The sequence below is a fragment of the Bidens hawaiensis genome, unplaced genomic scaffold, assembly GCF_021521415.1.
Source record: "Bidens hawaiensis isolate Kalapana, Puna unplaced genomic scaffold, B.hawaiensis_p1.1 tig00023233_1, whole genome shotgun sequence".
NCBI classification, from domain to species: domain Eukaryota; kingdom Viridiplantae; phylum Streptophyta; class Magnoliopsida; order Asterales; family Asteraceae; genus Bidens; species Bidens hawaiensis.
In genome coordinates, this window is record NW_027493647.1 from 29,822 (window position 1) to 48,733 (window position 18,912).

The following is an 18,912-nucleotide window of genomic DNA, read 5'->3' on the forward strand; positions in this document are numbered from 1 at the left end:
AATGCAAAACTTAAGTGACTGCTATTGATGGCAAGTGCTACTAACTAGAGTTAATACAGATGGTGTTAGATACTGGAAGTTACTAAGTGGATGTCAATGGTCTTAAAAGAGTTACCACTAAGGGCCTAGGCGTGCTCACGGTGAACCCAAGTGCTATTGATGGCAACTTGTTACTACGGTTAATGGGTTTCTATCGATTGAAAAAGATACTACTAACGGGCATTTATTTTGACGAAAAACTTGCTCATGCAAAGGGACGGTTACTACTAACAAAACAACTCGATATTAATACAAGTGTGTTGCCGATATAGAGTAAAGGTCAAATTGTTACTGAGATCAACTTGCTATTGTGCAACTTAATGCCTACGAAGTTTCAACCGCTTAATAAAGGATTCTCATCACTCTATTGATACAAACATCACCAAAATAGTCTTGACTTTTTAACCTAAAATTTTATATATGAAGAACATCAAATACATTAAAAGTTTAAAAATAAAATATAACTTCAACAAACTAAATAAACATATTATTGCCTACTAAAACAAAGGGCAATAATAATCTGGATATGCAGAGTTATATACATGTGCATTCCTTTAACTTAGGGCTGTACCCTGCAGCAGCCACTCTCAACTCTTAAAACCATGTTGAGTGGCATCAGAGAGTACTCGCGGGAGCAAAGAGGTTGTTTCACGTACGATCATTTCAGCCTGTGGGGCAAAAACGTCATTTCACATTAATGGCTGCGGCCATGTTTCTTAATTTCTGAGAAATTTCAGAAAAGGACGGTCTTTCGGAGGGGTCAGCAGACCAACAACTTTCCATCAAGGCCTTCCATTCAGGATCGCACCATGTTGGGATTGTTGGACGTAACAAGTTGTTCACAATGCCTCCTGTATCAAATTCAGAATTATTATAAATATTAATTTATTTATTTCATAATAATCTAGCTATGTAAATAAATATATTTGGCCCTTACGAAAGGGCAAAGCGAAGGGCGTACCAATAATGGAAGCACAATGCATATCTCCATACGGTTCATCGCCAGTGAGCAATTCCCACATGACAATCCCAAATGAATAAACATCAATCTGAATTAAGCAACAAAAAAAGAAATAAATAAATGGTCCGGTGAAAAGAAAATGTTTCTTCAACCTGATTCTGGTGGTATAAGTTTCTATACTTGTCTAAAATACATTTACTTGTGATAAGAAAAATTAGAATAATAACTTGTAAGTTGTAACCCTCATAAATTGGTAAAAAAAACGTGTATGCATTTTCTATGCAATTTTTTATGTTGAATGACATAACACTTCATTAAATTTAAACCAAATTAAGGGATAACAAGTTATTTTTTAAAATTTTTCTTCTTCACAAGTACATGCATTCTAGACAAGTTTAGACTTTAGAGACTTCAACATACCAAACTTGGTTGAGAGACTTGCTCGTGTACAAATACGTTGAGGGACTTTTTATGCACAATATAAAAGTATGGTCTTTAATGACATTTACCGAAGAAGTAATGGGATGATGGGGTTATTTTAGTCATTCATTTAAAGACATACCTTTTCAGATACCATATGATTTTTGCCACTAAGCAGCTCGGGTGCCATCCATGGTAATGTTCCTCTAACACCACCAGAGACTAAAGTGTGTTGTTTCACCTTCGATAGGCCAAGATCTCCTATCTACAAGGATGCAGATAACACACACGAACAAACATGTATTTATAGAGCCCAAGAAAATTTATGAAGTCAACAAATAACAGGAATTGAAATGAATACAATTAACTGACATACCTTGCAAATGGGTCGATGTGGATCTCTCATGTTGACAAGAAGGTTTTCACATTTTAGATCAAAGTGAACTATATTCTTTCCATGCAAATATTCCATTCCAAAAGACGCGTCCATAGCTATGATAAGCCTCTTCCGCCGATCAATAGTTCTGTCACCAAATCAATCCATTAATAACAATGTTTGATTGGACACAGTTCGATAGAGAAAATGTAAAGTCAAATACCTAAAATGCCCCTCAAACAATGAGAAAACAAAAGACATTATTGCTAGATCATATTCATGTATAACTAATAGTAATCAAGTACCTGTCTTTTTTCTGTAAAAACTGTTTGAGAGATCCATTAACCATGAACTCAGTTACTGTTGCCAAAGAGCCATCGGGCCCGTCACGAACGATACCATAAAACGAGACCACATTTGGGTGATGCAATGAGCTTAAAATTAAAGCCTCCTTCCAGAAATCTGCAATCTGTACATATAATATATTTAAACAACTTAAATGCAGTTCTTTGTAACTAATATATTTAACGTGATCATACCAAACGTTCTCTCTCGGATGGCTTGCCAGCAAAGCAACTGGCTTTAATTCTTTTGATGGCTACATCTGAACCCTTCCATTTGCCATGATAAACAGCTCCGTATGTACCAGACCCTAACTCCTTTACTTCCTCCAGATCATCATTTTTAATAGTCTAATGAAGAATGTGCATACGAATTATGATTTATGAGAAGTCATATTGTTTTTTGCAAATTTAATATAAGTGAGGACTGAGGTAATGAAGAACCTGTAAACCCCTAGCAAAAGCTTCCTCCTCGGCCTTTGTTGGTTCAATCTTTGTTTTGATTTGGGTGTCACTGTCAGAATCTAACTCCAAATCTGCAGGTGCTCCTATATAACAAGAAAAAGATTCAACATAAAAAATGAATAAAAGTTAACAAAATTGCTCATATTTAGTATGATTCAAAACTTAGGCAAGTTGGGTTGACCCATTTGAGATTTAAATAACCCATCAACGTATTGAAATGTAAACGGGTTGAAATTACCACCTCAAATAGAGGTGTTTGGTCCGGTTCTGCTGGTTTTGGCTGAAATTCTGGCCGAACCGGTAAGTAAAAAAAATTTAACTGAAGCAGTCGGGTTGGCCAGACCAGCTAAACCGGAGAAAACGATCCGGTTTTGGTGGTTTGCTACCATAAAAGTTCAGCAAAATGGTAGGTTTAAAAAAACATTGAACATTTTACCTTTTGAGTATTAAGGGTTTACGAAAAAATAATACAACGAATTCGGTTAATTTAATTATATATACGTATTAAAATCAGAAATAATTATAACTGATTGATTTCTATAAGAAAACAATACTTTATTTTCATTAAAACTATGAAGATTAAGAAAATTATTATCTTTTATTTTTTCAATACTTCAGTCGGTTAGGTTTTAACAACCGTTTCCATCGGAAAAGCAAACCGTGAATCCCATCTTTCCAAACCATAAACTAAACCGGTTCAGTCCTAACCCAGCCAAACCGGCCGATTGAACTCCGGGGCAGCGGTTCGGGCAGTTTAAACGGTTTTTGAACACCCTAGCTCTAAGAAGTACCCTTTACTCACCACTATGTCTAATTCCTGCACCATTTCTTCTTTGGCTTCAACATTATTCAAAACAGCAGAAGCAGCCTTCACATCATCAGCACCTTCTAGGTCTGCTTTCTTTACACATTCATCCAAAACTTCTTCATTTTCTAAAACATGATCATTTTCTTTATCAGATTTGTCAGTGCCAATTATTTGCTTCACAGGTGAATTCAACTTTATACTGCTGGAATTATTTCCTACTTCTGTATTCGAAGTGTTCACAGGATCTATAGGAATTAAGCAGTTTGGCAAACCAGGAGTAAACTGGACCGGTACGGAAGTCAACTGAACAGGGTCAGGAGTAAACTGAACTGGGTCAGGAGTAAGTCTGACAGGTGCAGGAATGAATAGGACCGGTTCATTTAATAAGTGATGCTGACTCACATTATCCACCCCAACTGGCACCCGAGGACTAGCATACCCTATATTATATGCACCATTTTCTTGCATTTGACCATGTCTCCACAAACCATTTGCAGGCACGGGCCCAGGCCCATAACCATTATGGAAACCGGTAGTCATCCCTTGATCATGAAACACCTCATTACCATACACATGATGAACATAATGTGGTGTCACATGATTACCATCTGGATACATATTCATATTATTATATAAACACGTAGGAGCACATTCAACACACGGATGACCAACCTGATGAGCCCCGTGAAGTATATTACCAGGAAAGCCAACAACAGTTTCTTGAAACGGTAAGTGTTGATCATACCGAGGCGAATTCGGGAAATCACTGCCATGAGTTCTTGGAGAGTAATATCCAGGACTCCATTGAGACTCATAATTCCTTTGATTATAAACACTTCCATCAAGATTCAACTGATTGTAATACTGATCAATCGAATGAACATCATCAATCAGATCATCATTATGACTGTTCAAAGCATCAACATATCTCCTCTCATTATCCACTTCATCCCTGTCAAAATGTATAGAATCATCTTGTTCTGTACCCGAAAACAGAAACAATCGAAGGCGAGTAAGCGCGTCTCCCGACCCCAACTTTTCATACTCCTCCATCATGTTAACAACATCATCATCATTCACAACAGACACAAGTGCATCAAGGTCTTCATCAGGCTGCTGGTATTTCAAAACAGTTGCTCCATCATACAACTTCTTCATCTTCTCCATGAGTTCTTCATAACAAATATCGCGTGGAACACTCACGATTCGAGTCTCCCCGCCTACGTATCGAAGCTTACCGTCTTGTGGACGAGGTAATATGCTGCCGTTAAAACTGCATAAGAACTTTAACCTAGGACTGTCCATTTCACCTTTTAATTGTCCCGAAACCCTAATTTCAGACTTCCAGATCACCAAATTTCATCTCCGAATCGTGCGATTAAATTGAAATAAAAGAAATCAAACAAAGGTAACCTAACATTCCCAAATAAAAACCTGATTTCAAACTTGCAGATCACCAAATTTCATCTCAGAGTTGTGCCTTTAAGTTGAAATCAAACAAAGCTAACCTGAAATTTCCAATAAAAAAACGTAATTTCAGACCTCCAGATTACCAAATTTCATCTGCGATTAACTTAAAACGAAATAATTCAAACAAAACTAATCGAAAATTCCAATAGACCCCTAATTTCAGGCTTCCATATAACCGAATTTCATCTCCAAATCGTGCGATTAAATTGAAATGAAACAAATCAAACGAAACTAACCAAAAATTCCAAATAAAACCCTAATTTCAGAGTTCCAGGTAGGGCTGGCAAATCATGTTTAACAGGTTAGAGACAATGCGATCAACACAAGTGTCAAACATGAAAACGACTCAACTTTGGTGGTTTGAGCGTGGCAGTTATATGTTTTATGTATGTATCCCCTAACCTCTTAATTTTAAAAAAATTATAAAATTACATAGTGTACTTTTTTGCTAAACATGATTTATAGTGTCTAAACAGGTACCCAATTTGCCAGCCCTACTTCTAGGTCACCAAATTTCATCTCCGAATCATGCGATCAAATTGAACCAAAATGAATTTAACAAAACTAACCTAAAATTCCTAATAAAAAACCCTAATATCAGACTTCCCGATCACCAAATTTCATCCCGGAACGTGCGGTTATTTTGAAATAAAAAAATCAAACAAAACTAATGACCAATTGACAATAAAACCCAAATTTCAGGCTTCCATATAACCGAATTTCATCTCCGAATCATCCGATTAAATTGAAATGAAACAAATCAAACGAAACTAACCTAAAATTCCAAATAAAACCCTAATTTAAGAGTTCCAGGTAGGGCTGGCAAATGTGTTTTAACATGTTAGAGATGACTGTGATTAACACAAGTGTAAAACATGAAAACGAATCAGCTTTTATGTATCCCCTAACCTCGTAATCTTAACTTAAATTTTAAAAAAATATAAAATTATGTGTACTTTTTTTTTGCTAAACATATGTTATGGTGTCTAAACACAGGTACTCAATTTGCCATATTTCATCTCCGAATCGTGCGATTAAGTTGAAATAAAACGAATCAAACAAAACTAACCTAAAATTCCTAATAAAAACCCTATATACACACTTCCAGATCACTAAATTTCATCTACAAATCCTGCAATTAACTTGAAATGATACAAATTAAACAAAAGCAACCTAAAACTGTGAATTAAACCCTAGAACAGAGCATTTGAATTCAAATGGAATCTAAATTGGAAGGATTTGGAAGCACTTACGCTGATGAATTGGTGAAGATAATAATAATAATAATAATAATAATAATAATGAGTGAAAAACGCCATGTATGGATTTGATATATTACACTGTTCCAGTTACGGCCACACGGACGACGTCATCATAATATAGCTCTCTAGGGATATACTAAACTAACATTATTTAAATTTTATTATTAGTTTGTTATCCGTTACGGTTATCGAGGCAGTTTCAACCGCTCATTGCTCGTTTGAAAAAGGATCTCAAACATTTTCTTTTGATTTCGGCTATGGTTGGTTTGTAAACAAGCCAAGCACGAGCAAAGGTGTCCTCGATTTGTTCGGTTCAGTTCAGTTGCCTTAAATTAATTATATATGTATGCACATATAAATATAATAACATTTTTAACCCATTTAAATGTTTTCTAATTTCGTCAATTACAATAAGTTTGTTTAAATGTTTATTATATCTAGCTTTGAATTTCTTTATTATGAGAATTTGCAATCTATTACACGTTTTTCTTAAAAATACTAATTTGTTTACATATACGTTATTTACAACATTGTTTCTTATTGAAAAAAATTAAAGTTTCATTTCATAGTAGAAACATAGATATTACATCAATATAGCAGGTAGGCGGGCAACAAGCTGCGTCGCCACCCCTTTCTGAATTGCAAACCCTAACCTGCTAAAGACATACTCCTGCCCCTTTGGAGTCGACATATTGCTATATGTGTGGATGTGGGAATAGCTCGATATTTGACCGAACTTGTTTCCATTTTCACGTTTATATGTGTGGATGTGGGAACGGTTTTGATTTGGCGGGCCTTTAGCAGCTTGTGTAGCTTTGACGTCCACTACCGCCAGCCTTAACTAACAATATTTTAAAACTCATTAATAGCACTTACAATCATGTTTAGAATCTTAAAGATATGTAAAATTTAGTGTTAAATTAGAATTTTCCAATAGAATTTGTATTAGATTTGAATTTAGAGATAGATTATAAATAGCACTAGACTCACTACACATGATCTAACGATTAACGGATGATCTGATAGAAATAGAAAACCAATATTTAATAAGTATTCCACAAACATGGTAAAACATGTTATGCAAAAACACTAAATAATGAAAGTAAATAGACAATAGAAACTAATACATTTATCTTAATAGAAAGAAAACTAATAATTTCCCTCCAATTGAATGTCACCGGCACCACCTCCCGCGTCTGCCTCCATCACCGCCATCTGGTGAACCTATTTTGTTACTTTTCTCTAAAGCGACTCCTTCAAATCCGGGTACAATTTTTGTCACAGCTCTCGAAGCAAATTGTCACCCGAACCCATTGACCCATCGCGCAACCCATATGGTTTGCCAGTTTGGGTTACTGTCTATTGTGCTAGCTTGTAGTTGCAACTTGCAAGTAGTCAACATTACTTGAACTCTATAATACAAGTCAAAAACACTTGTACACCACTAATAATGAAGTTACATAGTTGCATTGCATTATCCTCAATTCTATCCACAATTTTAAGCAATAACATTTGAAGGTAAGTCAAGAATCAACATCATATATTCATCACCAACAAATAATACCATATAACTTCAAAACTGCAAAGGAACCACACAACCAGCTAGATAAAGCACAAATACAAAAGTGAAACTTCCAAACAGTATGCTCATTCAATAAAGATTAATTCAATATGTATCCTTGTGTTTATAGCATTTAAACACCAAGTCCAACATTTAAAGTCTAGAGCTTCACATACAAAAGGCGTTGCTCTATGTACAACCAAAAAAGCTTTAAGTATAATCAGAAGCTGCATCTCTCTCATATCTTTAAGTAAACCGTTCAAAACTTCGTCACCCTTCTGATTGTTTTCACATATAACCCTCCTACACATCCTAACTTTAACCAATTTTGACCCATATGTATTCTTACATATAAGCCTCCCACACATCCTAACTTTGACCAAGTTTGACCCAAATGTGTTTTAACATATAAGTCTCTACACATCCTAACTGTAACCAAATATGACCAATTTTGACCCGGATGTGTTTTTACATATACACCTTCTACACATCCTAACTTTGACCAATTTCGACCCAGATGTGTTTTTACATAGAAGCGCCCTACGCATCCTAGCTTTGACCAAATTTTACCTAACTCCCATCTTTATTTTCAAACCAACTATAACCCGTACCTTTAACCGCCTGTTTCTCAACCATTAACTCCCTAATCTTCCGCACATCATCCCATCTTCCCATTGAAGTATACATATTAGCCAAAAGAACATACGGTGCAGAATTAAACGAATCCAAACGAACCAACTCATCTGCAGCTCGTCTAGCCAAACCCACATTCATATGCACTCGACAACAACTCAAAACCACCTCCCACAAAATCGGATCATCTAAACACGGCATCTTATCCAAAACAACCTCGATTTCATCAAACCGACCTGCACGCCCCAACAAATCAATCAAACACGTGTAATGATCCAAAACCGGCTCCACGCCATGTTCTTGCATCGAGTTAAACACGTTAATCCCATAATCAATCAACCCCGAATGACTGCACGCAGTCAAAACCGCAATAAATGTTATAGCATCCGGTTTTTGACCTGATTCGTTAACCATTTGTTCAAAAATTTCCACGCCTTCGTTTCCAAGCCCGTTTTGTGCATACCCGTGAATCATTTCGTTCCACGTAACAACGTTCTTAACGGGCATTTCATCAAAAAACAATCTTGCTTCGTTTACATCTCCACATTTACAGTACATATCGATAACCGCACTTCCGACTACAACATTGTTTATAGCTTCATCTTTCAAAGCGCGTGCGTGAACTTGTCTACCATGCGAAATAGACGATAATTTCGCGCAGGAATTTAGTACGGTCGCGTACGAGAATTGGGTCGGAAGCATATCGTTTTCCAACATGCTCTTGAACAAAAAGAATGCATCTTTATCAAGATTATTGAACAATAATCCCGCCATCATAGTGTTCCAACAAACTATATCATCTTGATCTTTAATTCTTTCAAATATTAATCTTGCAACCTCTATTTTATAACATTTTGAATACATCCCAATAAGCCCACTGGCAACATAAACATCATCATCAAAATAATTCTTTATTGAAACCGCATGAACTTGTTTTCCACCCTCTGAAAGCCCTAACGAACCACACGAGCTTACAATAACTGCAAAAGTAGTTTCATCACCTTTAACATTACAAAACTGCATCTTTATAAAAACCCTAATAGCCTCTTTATGTTTTCCAATTTGGGTATACCCAGAAAGCAAAGCATTCCAAAAAGTCAACCCCGGAGAACCCATTTTGTTAAAAATTTCATGAGCGGTTTCAATATCACCCGCTTTTAAACACGCGGTAAGCATATTAATATAGGTCACCTCATCTGGTTCAAATCCTAATCTTTGCATCTTTTGCATAAACTCTATCGCCTTTTGAATTTGGTGAGTTTGACCATACCCGCCAATCATCACATTCCAAGAAACAACACTAAACTCTTGCAAATTATCAAATATCAATTCAGCACTATTCATATTCCCGTGTTTTGCATACATATCTAGCAAAGAATTACTCAAGTGAAGATCGTTTTCAAACCCGAGTCTAACCGTAAGCCCATGAATTTGCTGACCATGAAGCTGCTGACCAATCCCACTTCTAGCACACACACCAAGAATACTCGAAACCGACACCGCATCGACTCGTATCCCACCTCTACGCATCGACCGAAACAACTCAAACGCATAGTCAACACGATCACTATCCTGTAAAGCCCCGATTATCGCCGTAAACGAAACCTCATTAACTTCCGGCAACTCATCAAACACCTTAAGCGCATCTTCAAACCGCCCACATTTCACGTACATACTCAACAAAGCATTCCCAACATAAACATTACTCTCAAGCCCAATCTTACTAACCAACCCATGACACACGCACCCGTACTCCGAATCCAACACGGCACCACACGCGCTAAACACACTCGCCAACGTAAAATTAGTGGGCAGGAAACCTGCTTTATTCATGTTATCATACAAACTCAATGCTTTGTGATACAACCTGTTATGAACAAATGCACTGATCAAAGTGTTCCAAGAAACCGCGTTTCGTTCGGGCATTTGGTCGAACAGCTGGTGTGCAGTGTCTAGATTGTTGGCTTTGCAATGGGCAGTTAATATTGCGTGCCAAGTGAAAATGTTTCTGTGAGGCATTTGGTCGAACAGTTGGTGGGCAGTGGTTAAATGGCCACATTTGTGGTATAATTCGATTAATCGGTTCGATAGGAAGGTGTCGGTGAGGCGACCGGTGCGGAGGATGTGAGCGTGGATGAGTTTTCCGGTTGAGTGTGATTTATTGTTGATGCAGAGTTGTAAGAGATTGGTTAGTTGAGTGCTGGTTCTGGTTTCCATCTGCACAAACTTCATAAGTGTCTGCTGATGTTTAAAAATAAGTTTATGTGGTAAACTTAACGGGTCAATTTTTACGGGTCGGTTTCGGTTATAACGTCGGGTTGACCGGACTCAATATGTATAAAGATTTTCATAAACTAGGGTAACCGGGTTTAAAATTTTCGGAGGAAAACGAGTAAATTTACACTATGTATATAAATTTTCGGATGAAAACGCATAAATTTATACTATTAAGACCATGTTTAGTCATAACTTTCCACATCTAGGCATTATGCGCCACGTGGCGCCCAGTTAGAGTTATGGTTTTTACAAAAACAGGCTGTAGTCATAACTCTCCACCCACAGGCGTTATGCGTCACGTGACGCCCAGTCACTATTAATTTTATTGTTTTTTTAATAATAATTCATTTAAATAATTAAATATATAATTAAAAAACTACATTAAAATTAAAAAATACATTAAACTCATAAATAAAAACAATCGGTTTCAACTTAGCGTCAAGACGGTGAGTTTATTCAACTCAATCGGTTTCATTACGGTACCGAAACTAAAACAAAACAAAACAGAAGTAAATTTAGCATTCGATCGGGTTTTCATTAACCACCAAGACACCAACCCAACACCCACCAAGACACCAACCCAATATTTCATTTTGTTAACATACTCATGTAACAACTGTAATCGCTCTTCCATTTTGTTAACACCAACCCAATATTTCAATATTTCATTTCATTTTGTTAACCCGCCAACACACACCAACCAACTCTTCCATTTCATTCCAAAACCAAATCAGAAACCTACTCGCTCGTTATCGCCGGCTCGTTATCCACCAAGACACCAATCCAACACCCAAGACACCTCCTCCTCCTCCTCCTCCTCTTCCGCCGCAAGCTCGAAGCCAAATCAGAAAACAAGATCTCCTTCCACCACCTCCTCCTCCGCCGCAGCAGCTGCCGGAGTTACTCACAGGCGGTGTCAACGGTAACCCATCTCCAGAAACACTTCCATGGCTCCCAACGGTAACCTCCCACCCCCAACGGATAGTTTTTTTTATATATGAGCCAGATCTCGCGTTGTAAAGAAAACGCTTGGGAAAAAAACGCCCCAAAACGCCGGGGAGGGGGGGGGGGGGGCGGTGTGCCCCTGGCGTTATGCTCCAAAACGCCGTGAAAACGCGCCGACTACAGACGGTCTAAGCAAAAAAAAAACGGGGGTGACTAGAGGTCTGGAGGGCCGCAATACAAGTTTTCCTCCTTTGCTTCAAAACTAAAGTGAACTTTATAATTGCATGGATATGTAAAACCAAACTACGTTGAACTTGTTTGAATGTTTGTTATTGGATTTTTGGCGCAAAGTTTCATGGTTAAATTTTGTTTTATTAATAGGTGGTTGTGGTTAACAACAATTTTAGATCCAAATTTATTGTTTTAGTTCAAAATTGTTTACGTCCAAACATTTCACTAAATGTAAAACCGGAAAATCGGTTTGTAATGAATTTAATATCAGTTTTGGTTAGGTTCAAGCCCAAAACCGTTGAGACAGACTCATGCACACCCCTAGCCAATGTTGTAGAACTCGATAGACGTTAGTCGGGCGGTGGGGTAATAACCAGCGATTAATCAAGATTAAAAGTGATTATCGGATTGGATTTTTTTTTTATAATTTTTTTATAGTAAAGTAGGATGGTTTGTCGTTTTAATATTAATAAAAAAATAATATGATCAAATTACAATAAAGAGACAGATAAGCAGGCAACAAGCTGCGCCGGCACCCCATTTTGAATAAAAAATCTGATCTTACTGAAAACAAAGTTACTGTTCTTCAGTATTTATATATAGTTTTCGAAATATACAAATATATACCAAATTTTATGTAACTTCACACATATTTATTAATGCGGTTGAATATGTTTTTGATTATTTGAAATTTCAACATAACCAGTACCAATTTATATGTTTATCACACTTTATAAGTTTATATGATTATATAGATTTATATTAGGGCCCATTCTTTTTAAGAGCATAGCATCCATTAGGGGTGAGCAAATTAACCGTTGTTAACCATAAACCGAACCATAACCGAACCGATTTTAACCGATAACCGCTATAATCGGTGGGTCGGTTTAATGATTTTTGACAACCGTCAAATACGGGTCGGTTTTGGTTATTGATAATATCAAACTCGCCATAACCAAACCGCCCCGTTTATTATACTTATGAATCGACAAAAGAGGTTTGGTTATTGGAATTAGTGCCATAGTAGGAGACACTATTTTGACTTTTTAGCTTTAGTTTCTCTTTCTAAATTATCTCAACAAACTACATCAACTGAAACATTAATAATGGTGGCTGCCATATTGATATTCACAATCAATATATCAATATTAATTAAATAAATTCCATTTCCATCCATAGTTTCAATTTCATAATCGACTAATTTCAGAGATTCATGTATTCAATATTAGTATATTAATCAAACAACGACCCATTTATAATCAAAACTTTGTCTTCGGCTTCACTGTTAAAGACGACGACCATCTAACAGCTGAAAACGGTGACCCAATTATCTCAACAAGCTCCACATCAGCTCAGCTTCCACCAATACACCCTACAAAAGATAAAAGAGTATTAATGTCCAGTCATGTTCTTTCATGGCTATCATCTGTAAATCAGACTAGTAAATGAATTATGTTGGAATTTAACCCGTCTAACTAGACGCCGATTGACCATTTGATTGAACGGGTCGACCCATTAAAAATTAGAATAAAATATTTTTTTTTAAAATTGATAAGGTCAACCAGTAACCCGTTTACGACCTGTTGAACCCATTTATTACAACCCGCCAACCCGTTTATGGCATGTTTTAGCCCGTTTACAACTTGATTATAAGTAACCCGTTATATTATAGATTAAGAGACAACATAAATACCTGGAATGATTTTTGTATAAATGTAGAAAATGAAATATGCTGTCAACGCCTAAAGTTTGCTGGAAGTGTCGATTCTGTAAAATACTCCTTTCTCACATCATCCACCGAGCAAAACCGTACCTTTAGAAGCAATCATGACCCGCTAACTTACAATGTGTTGATTTAAGTTACGTTTAAAATAAATCTCTAACGGGTCAAACAGTATAAACAAAAAAAAAGTAGCTTAGAAGGAAGCATAAAACCTCCCAAAACCATTCTTTTCCAAGAAAATTATATTACTTTGGACAAATGTGTATCTGGTCAGCCGGACCTGACCCATTTAAAAATTAAGAGTTTGACCAGTTACACGACCTACCCATTTACTATTTACTAAATTGTATGCAAAGATGATTATACCAGAGAAGCATAATGCTTTACTAAGGGCTTTGCAAGCTGCCAAATTGGCTGAAATACAAAAGGAGCTTCAACAAATAATACTTGTCCCAGCCGTCTCGGGTAATAGTAATATAACACGTCAAACTGCAAATATTCAACAAAAACATTCATCAGCTTCCAATATCTGTATTTCTTATAAAAAGGTTAGTCTGAGAGGAAATTATTATAGAAATAACTAAACAATATAGAGTAGATTATACAAATGTAACTATAGCCGGTGTTAAGAAAAAACAATCGAGCTTTCCTTTGCTTGTGCTCGGCTCGTATACAAACCGAACCAATCTAAAACTGAACCAAGCCTGGAAATTTATGACTTACCAAAAATGTCAAGAATTTAAGATCCGAATTCTTTAAACCAAACCCGCGAAGATCAAATATTCCAAGTATCTCTTCTTTCCCATCCGGGAGTCTACTTAGTGCCTTTTCTAGCATGAACACACATAACCTCTCGTCCTCTAACCGGTCAAACTCCTGTACCATATCATATTATGTAAAATAAGACACAATTAACTGATTAAGATTTTATATTAACAAAATCCCATTTATCTCTACAAATTATTAACTTTACATCTGGAATATGTTTTGATGGAACTACTATCAATACTGGCCTCCCATTAACATCAAGAGAATCATGTATATAAGATTTCCCGGTTGCAGCTACTCTTTTTAACGATTCTTCTGTTATTTCTGACACGCCAAATTCTCGTCGCCATTTCTAAATATATAACAATAAGAAAATATCAAAATAAAACTAAGGATTAAACAAACATATATTATGTTTAATGGATCAAACATCTCATCTGCATACTATTAAGAAAATGAAGATTTACCCACAATTGTTTTGGTCAGTTTTGCAATGGCGTCATCTACCGAAAACTTTCGGTCCTTTAAAAACCAAAGAATCAATTCTTCATCGTCTCTTCCATTTTTCCCTGTAGGGAGACCGTAATAATCTTTCTCAAGCTTCTCTTTCACCTTCATTACTAGCTGCAAAATTAAATCATCATCATCATCATCATCATCGTACTCAGTATATCCCACCAATAGCAATGCTATGGTAGGGTCTGAGGAGGGTAAGATGTAGACAGCCTTACCTCTACCCCATAGGGATAGAGAGGCTGCTTCCGGTGAGACCCCCGGCTCGATAGTAGTTTTGCATCAAGCCTTGGACATAAGGCACATAGCACTCAATCATCGGGACACCGGCTGATCGGTGCATGTGCCCTTGTCTTTCGGCTATCAACGCCACCACATGATGCCTGATTAACCTTCCGCCACTTTTAACGTTATTTTCACGAGATTAGTAAAATAACGTCAAAATTAGTGCAATTTTACTTTTGCCCACCCGAGGGTTCACACATATATACATTATATGCGCGCACCGCAAGCAGGGCGATAGCTGCAAAATTAAACAAGATCATATATGTTAGGTGCAAGCGAAATGGCAACTATAATTTAATTATACAAATCATATACACGATATACTCATTCATGCGATCTCTAATTTAGGTTAGTTCAAATTAAGCTTTTAGCAGGCCTGTCTGATCAAGGGTGCAAACGAGCCAAACCGTTTGTGAACCGCTCGCGAAAAGCTCAAATTGAGCCGAGCATAAACGAGCTTGAGCCTGTTATTTATATAACTTTTATTTGAAATACATAACATATATTTATATTATCATTAATATTATTATTGTTATTATTTATTTTTTTAAAACGACGACTTTCTGGTATTTTAGCTATCGCACTCCCCAAATTTGGAGAGCCCCGTTGCCCCACTCTGGTCGGATTATGTTGTCTTAACCAGGCCCACGCTGGCTTTCAGAGTTTGGCTTGGGCGTTCTCCCGGGAAACCATAGTGTTGGTTGCCACTTTACAGTCTTTGTGCCACCACAAGAGCCTAACTCTCTGGCGTAATACACAGTGGGACGAAAACCCGCGTGGGCTCGGGTTTAAACTGAAAACTTTTGCACAAGGCCTAGCTCAAATCATTTATTGCCAATACCCACCCAAAGTGGCACAAGTGAGAATCGAACTTGAGTCTCCACTGGAAAACCCAAGTCTCCTACCACCATACCACAATTGAGGGATTATTATTATTGTTATTATTATTATACATACATTTATGATAAAAAATAACAGATATATATATATATATATAGAAAAGATGCAATACGATAATCCTTAACGTACAAGAATACCTATATTCACGAAATTGATCCATAAAATCACATCTCAACATCTCGGAATCATCAATACATACCCGATTAATCATCGATTCACCGGAAAAAACATATCATTTTTTTACTTTTTTTCACGAAACCCATTTTTTAGCGTTTTAGTTTTTTGGCTGAGCGTTTTAGGCTTCCGGCTGAGTGTTTTAGTATTTTTGCCTTTGAGTGTCTCGCGTACCTATCGTACGTTAAGGCATTATTGTACAGTATCTCGACCCTATATATATATATATATAGGGTTTGGATAAAATACAAATGAAATTAACGTGCTAAACGTGAGAATCAAGTAAAGTAATTATATATACAAGTAGAGTAATTATGTAATTGCATCATAGAGTAATTACATAATTACTTTACTTGTATATAAAATCACACTACTTGATTCTCACGTTTAACACGTTAATTTCATTTGTGTTTGATCCAAACCATATACATATAAATCAATAAACTAATTATAAACATATATAAATTAGTTAATAATAATAATTTATTGATTAATTAATGAATGAATTAATACATGAGCTGAACTGGAGGTTGAAAAATAAGTTAGCTGGCGAGGTCGGGGTTTAGATTAGATTAGATATAGAGGTGTGTGTGTGTGTGTGTACAAGTTAAAGGGGTGAAGGTTTAGATTAGCCTCACTAAAACACCAATTCAAACTCAACGTAGAAACAAATTAATCAAACACTCTATGATAAATTCATAATAATACCTTTTTTGAGGTGTCGGTATTGATTCCGGAGGAAGTGGAGGAGCAATTGCGGACGGAGAATTGAGACTTCGCCGGCGGTGATTGGGCGGCGGACAGGTGGCGGAAGCTGACTGGTGGCAGCCGGAGAGACGACATTTGATAATTTTATTGAATTTTTTTTTTTAAAAAAAAAGATTAAACTAGTAGCAGTTGTTCGCTGGGTTTAGATAAGTGTTGCGTGGTTATATTATATAGCTTGCTTCACTGCTGTCACGCCATCAAATTTTCTTTTTAAAATTAAAAAAAAAACAGTATATTTTCCTACTTGTTGCCCATGGGTAACAAAAGTTCGATCCTTAGACCATGTGTAGTCGTAAAGCTTCACATCCAGGGGTTATACGTCACGTGGCGCCCAGTCAAAGTTATGGTTTTGTACAAAAACAGGCTGTAGTCATAACTCTTCACATCCAGGGGTTATGCGCCACGTGGCGCCCAGTCACTTTTACACTTTTTGTTTTTTTTTTTAATTTTTAATAAGAATAATCAAATAACAATAATATTTTATTAAATAAATATTACAAGAATATTTTTTTTTAATTTCTAATTTTTAATAAGAATAATCAAAAAAACTATTCCTCGTTGTCGTCGTCGTCTTCGCCCTCTTCGTCGTCGTCCTCGTCCTCCTCATCGTCCTCGTCGTCGTCGTTGTCTTCATCATCGTCTTCATTGTTGCCCTCGTTTTGATCATCGTTTTCACCAGGCAGAGGCCGATACATCCAAAGATGTTGGACCAAATCCTCCTTTAGTGCGTTATGTATCTCTCTTGACCGCACGGAATCCGAGTTTTCGAGTCGTTGCTCCATACCTGCCGGAGTCCGTGGTGGATCCGGGTCCGGTATGAAAGTTGGACATATTGCTCTTCCCTCGTCCTCGATGATCATGTTATGCATTATGATACACGCATACATAGCACATCTCATTCTTTCTAAAGACCACAGACGACAAGGATTTTTAACATAATGCCATCGTTGTTGAAGAACACCAAAACACCTCTCGATATCCTTTCTCGCAGACTCTTGCACTTTCTTAAAATACTGTCTTTTTTCATCCATCGGGTCTCTGAATGTTTTAACAATTATCGCGAACTCTGGATATATTCCATCACCCAGATAGTACCCATGATCGTAGAAGTTATCGTTAGCCCAAAACGAAGCGACAGGAACGGTCCCAGATATGTAACTCTCCATCACAGGAGACTGCTCTACGACGGTTATGTCATTGTTGGAACTGGGAACACCAAAAAATGCCGACCAAATCCAAAGGTCGTATGAAGCGATCGCTTGAAGGCTGACCGTTGGTCCCTTTTGGTCACCTCGTGTGAATTGACCTCGCCATGCAGTTGGACAATTAGCCAATTCCCAATGCATGCAATCTACACTTCCTATCATGCCGGGGAAACCATGTACCCTTGTATGTGCCTCGTAAAGACGTTGTAGATCGTTAACGTTGGGCTCTCTCAGATAATGTGGTCCATATAGTTTAAATATTCCTATATTTTACAAAATTTTTATAAAATAAATGATCACAGTAAACAAGTGATAAACTATTTAAAAAAAAAAACAAAACGTACAGTAACAAAAATACTCCAAGGTGTCCCAAGTTGTTTTTTCGGCCATCTTTAAATACTCGTCGTTGATGTCGGTCGTGTTTCCGTAGGCGAGCACGCGCACGGCTGACGTAACCTTCTGAATAGCCGTGAATCCTAGCGTCCCTCGAGCGTCAGGCTTTTGCTTAAAGTAATCAAATTCACGCTCCAAATCATTGGTGATGCGCATAAATAAATTTTTAGACATCCGAAAACGACGCCTAAAGGTCTTCGGGTTCTTGTATCTCAGCGTGTCGCAGAAGTAATCCGCCATCAACCGGTTGTTGGCTTCGGCATGATCTCGTTCGATATATGCTCTTGTTGAAACGGGGGGGTGGAGAGCTAATGGCACCCGTAACGGAACTCATATACTGTGTCGCGAGCATAGTCGCACTCGTAACCACCCCATTCCTCCTCCACGTCCTCGG

At 37.1% G+C, this 18,912-nt stretch overlaps 2 protein-coding genes and 1 pseudogene across 2 annotated transcripts; all 3 read right to left on the reverse strand.

Moving 5' to 3' along the window:
* Positions 1-264: 264 nt before the first annotated feature.
* On the reverse strand, positions 265-6,152 carry LOC143567194 (uncharacterized). The gene is made up of 9 exons (XM_077053662.1): positions 6,134-6,152; positions 3,401-4,918; positions 2,582-2,682; positions 2,336-2,488; positions 2,102-2,265; positions 1,797-1,944; positions 1,563-1,685; positions 1,001-1,088; positions 265-890 (listed from the first exon to the last, which is right to left on the reverse strand). The coding sequence occupies exons 2-9, from the start codon at positions 4,713-4,715 to the stop codon at positions 724-726; spliced, it is 2,259 nt and encodes a 752-aa protein (XP_076909777.1). The 5' UTR covers positions 4,716-4,918; positions 6,134-6,152; the 3' UTR covers positions 265-723.
* Positions 6,153-8,169: 2,017 nt separating this feature from the next.
* Positions 8,170-10,740, reverse strand: LOC143567189 (pentatricopeptide repeat-containing protein At4g20770 pseudogene; annotated as a pseudogene).
* A 2,385-nt stretch (positions 10,741-13,125) lies between these two features.
* Positions 13,126-16,991, reverse strand: LOC143567190 (CRAL-TRIO domain-containing protein C3H8.02-like). Its single transcript, XM_077053658.1, has 7 exons — positions 16,861-16,991; positions 14,752-14,904; positions 14,486-14,632; positions 14,236-14,388; positions 13,879-14,001; positions 13,483-13,602; positions 13,126-13,161 (listed from the first exon to the last, which is right to left on the reverse strand). Exons 2-6 carry the CDS (start codon positions 14,896-14,898, stop codon positions 13,525-13,527), a joined length of 648 nt encoding a protein of 215 aa, XP_076909773.1. The 5' UTR covers positions 14,899-14,904; positions 16,861-16,991; the 3' UTR covers positions 13,126-13,161; positions 13,483-13,524.
* Positions 16,992-18,912: the final 1,921 nt, after the last annotated feature.

Bases quoted from the DNA above. Each gene is read 5' to 3' on its own strand.
- LOC143567190 (XM_077053658.1), bottom strand. From the start codon at position 14,898: ATGAAGGTGAAAGAGAAGCTTGAGAAAGATTATTACGGTCTCCCTACA. The intron at 14,389-14,485 runs GTAAAGTTAATA...GATATGGTACAG, and splicing joins CATCAAAACATATTCCAGAT to GAGTTTGACCGGTTAGAGGA. The intron at 14,002-14,235 runs GTAAGTCATAAA...GAATATTTGCAG, and splicing joins TTAAATTCTTGACATTTTTG to TTTGACGTGTTATATTACTA.
- LOC143567194 (XM_077053662.1), bottom strand. From the start codon at position 4,715: ATGGACAGTCCTAGGTTAAAGTTCTTATGCAGTTTTAACGGCAGCATA. The intron at 1,945-2,101 runs GTACTTGATTAC...ATTTGGTGACAG, and splicing joins TTTTTACAGAAAAAAGACAG to AACTATTGATCGGCGGAAGA. The intron at 1,686-1,796 runs GTATGTCAGTTA...GCATCCTTGTAG, and splicing joins CACATCGACCCATTTGCAAG to ATAGGAGATCTTGGCCTATC.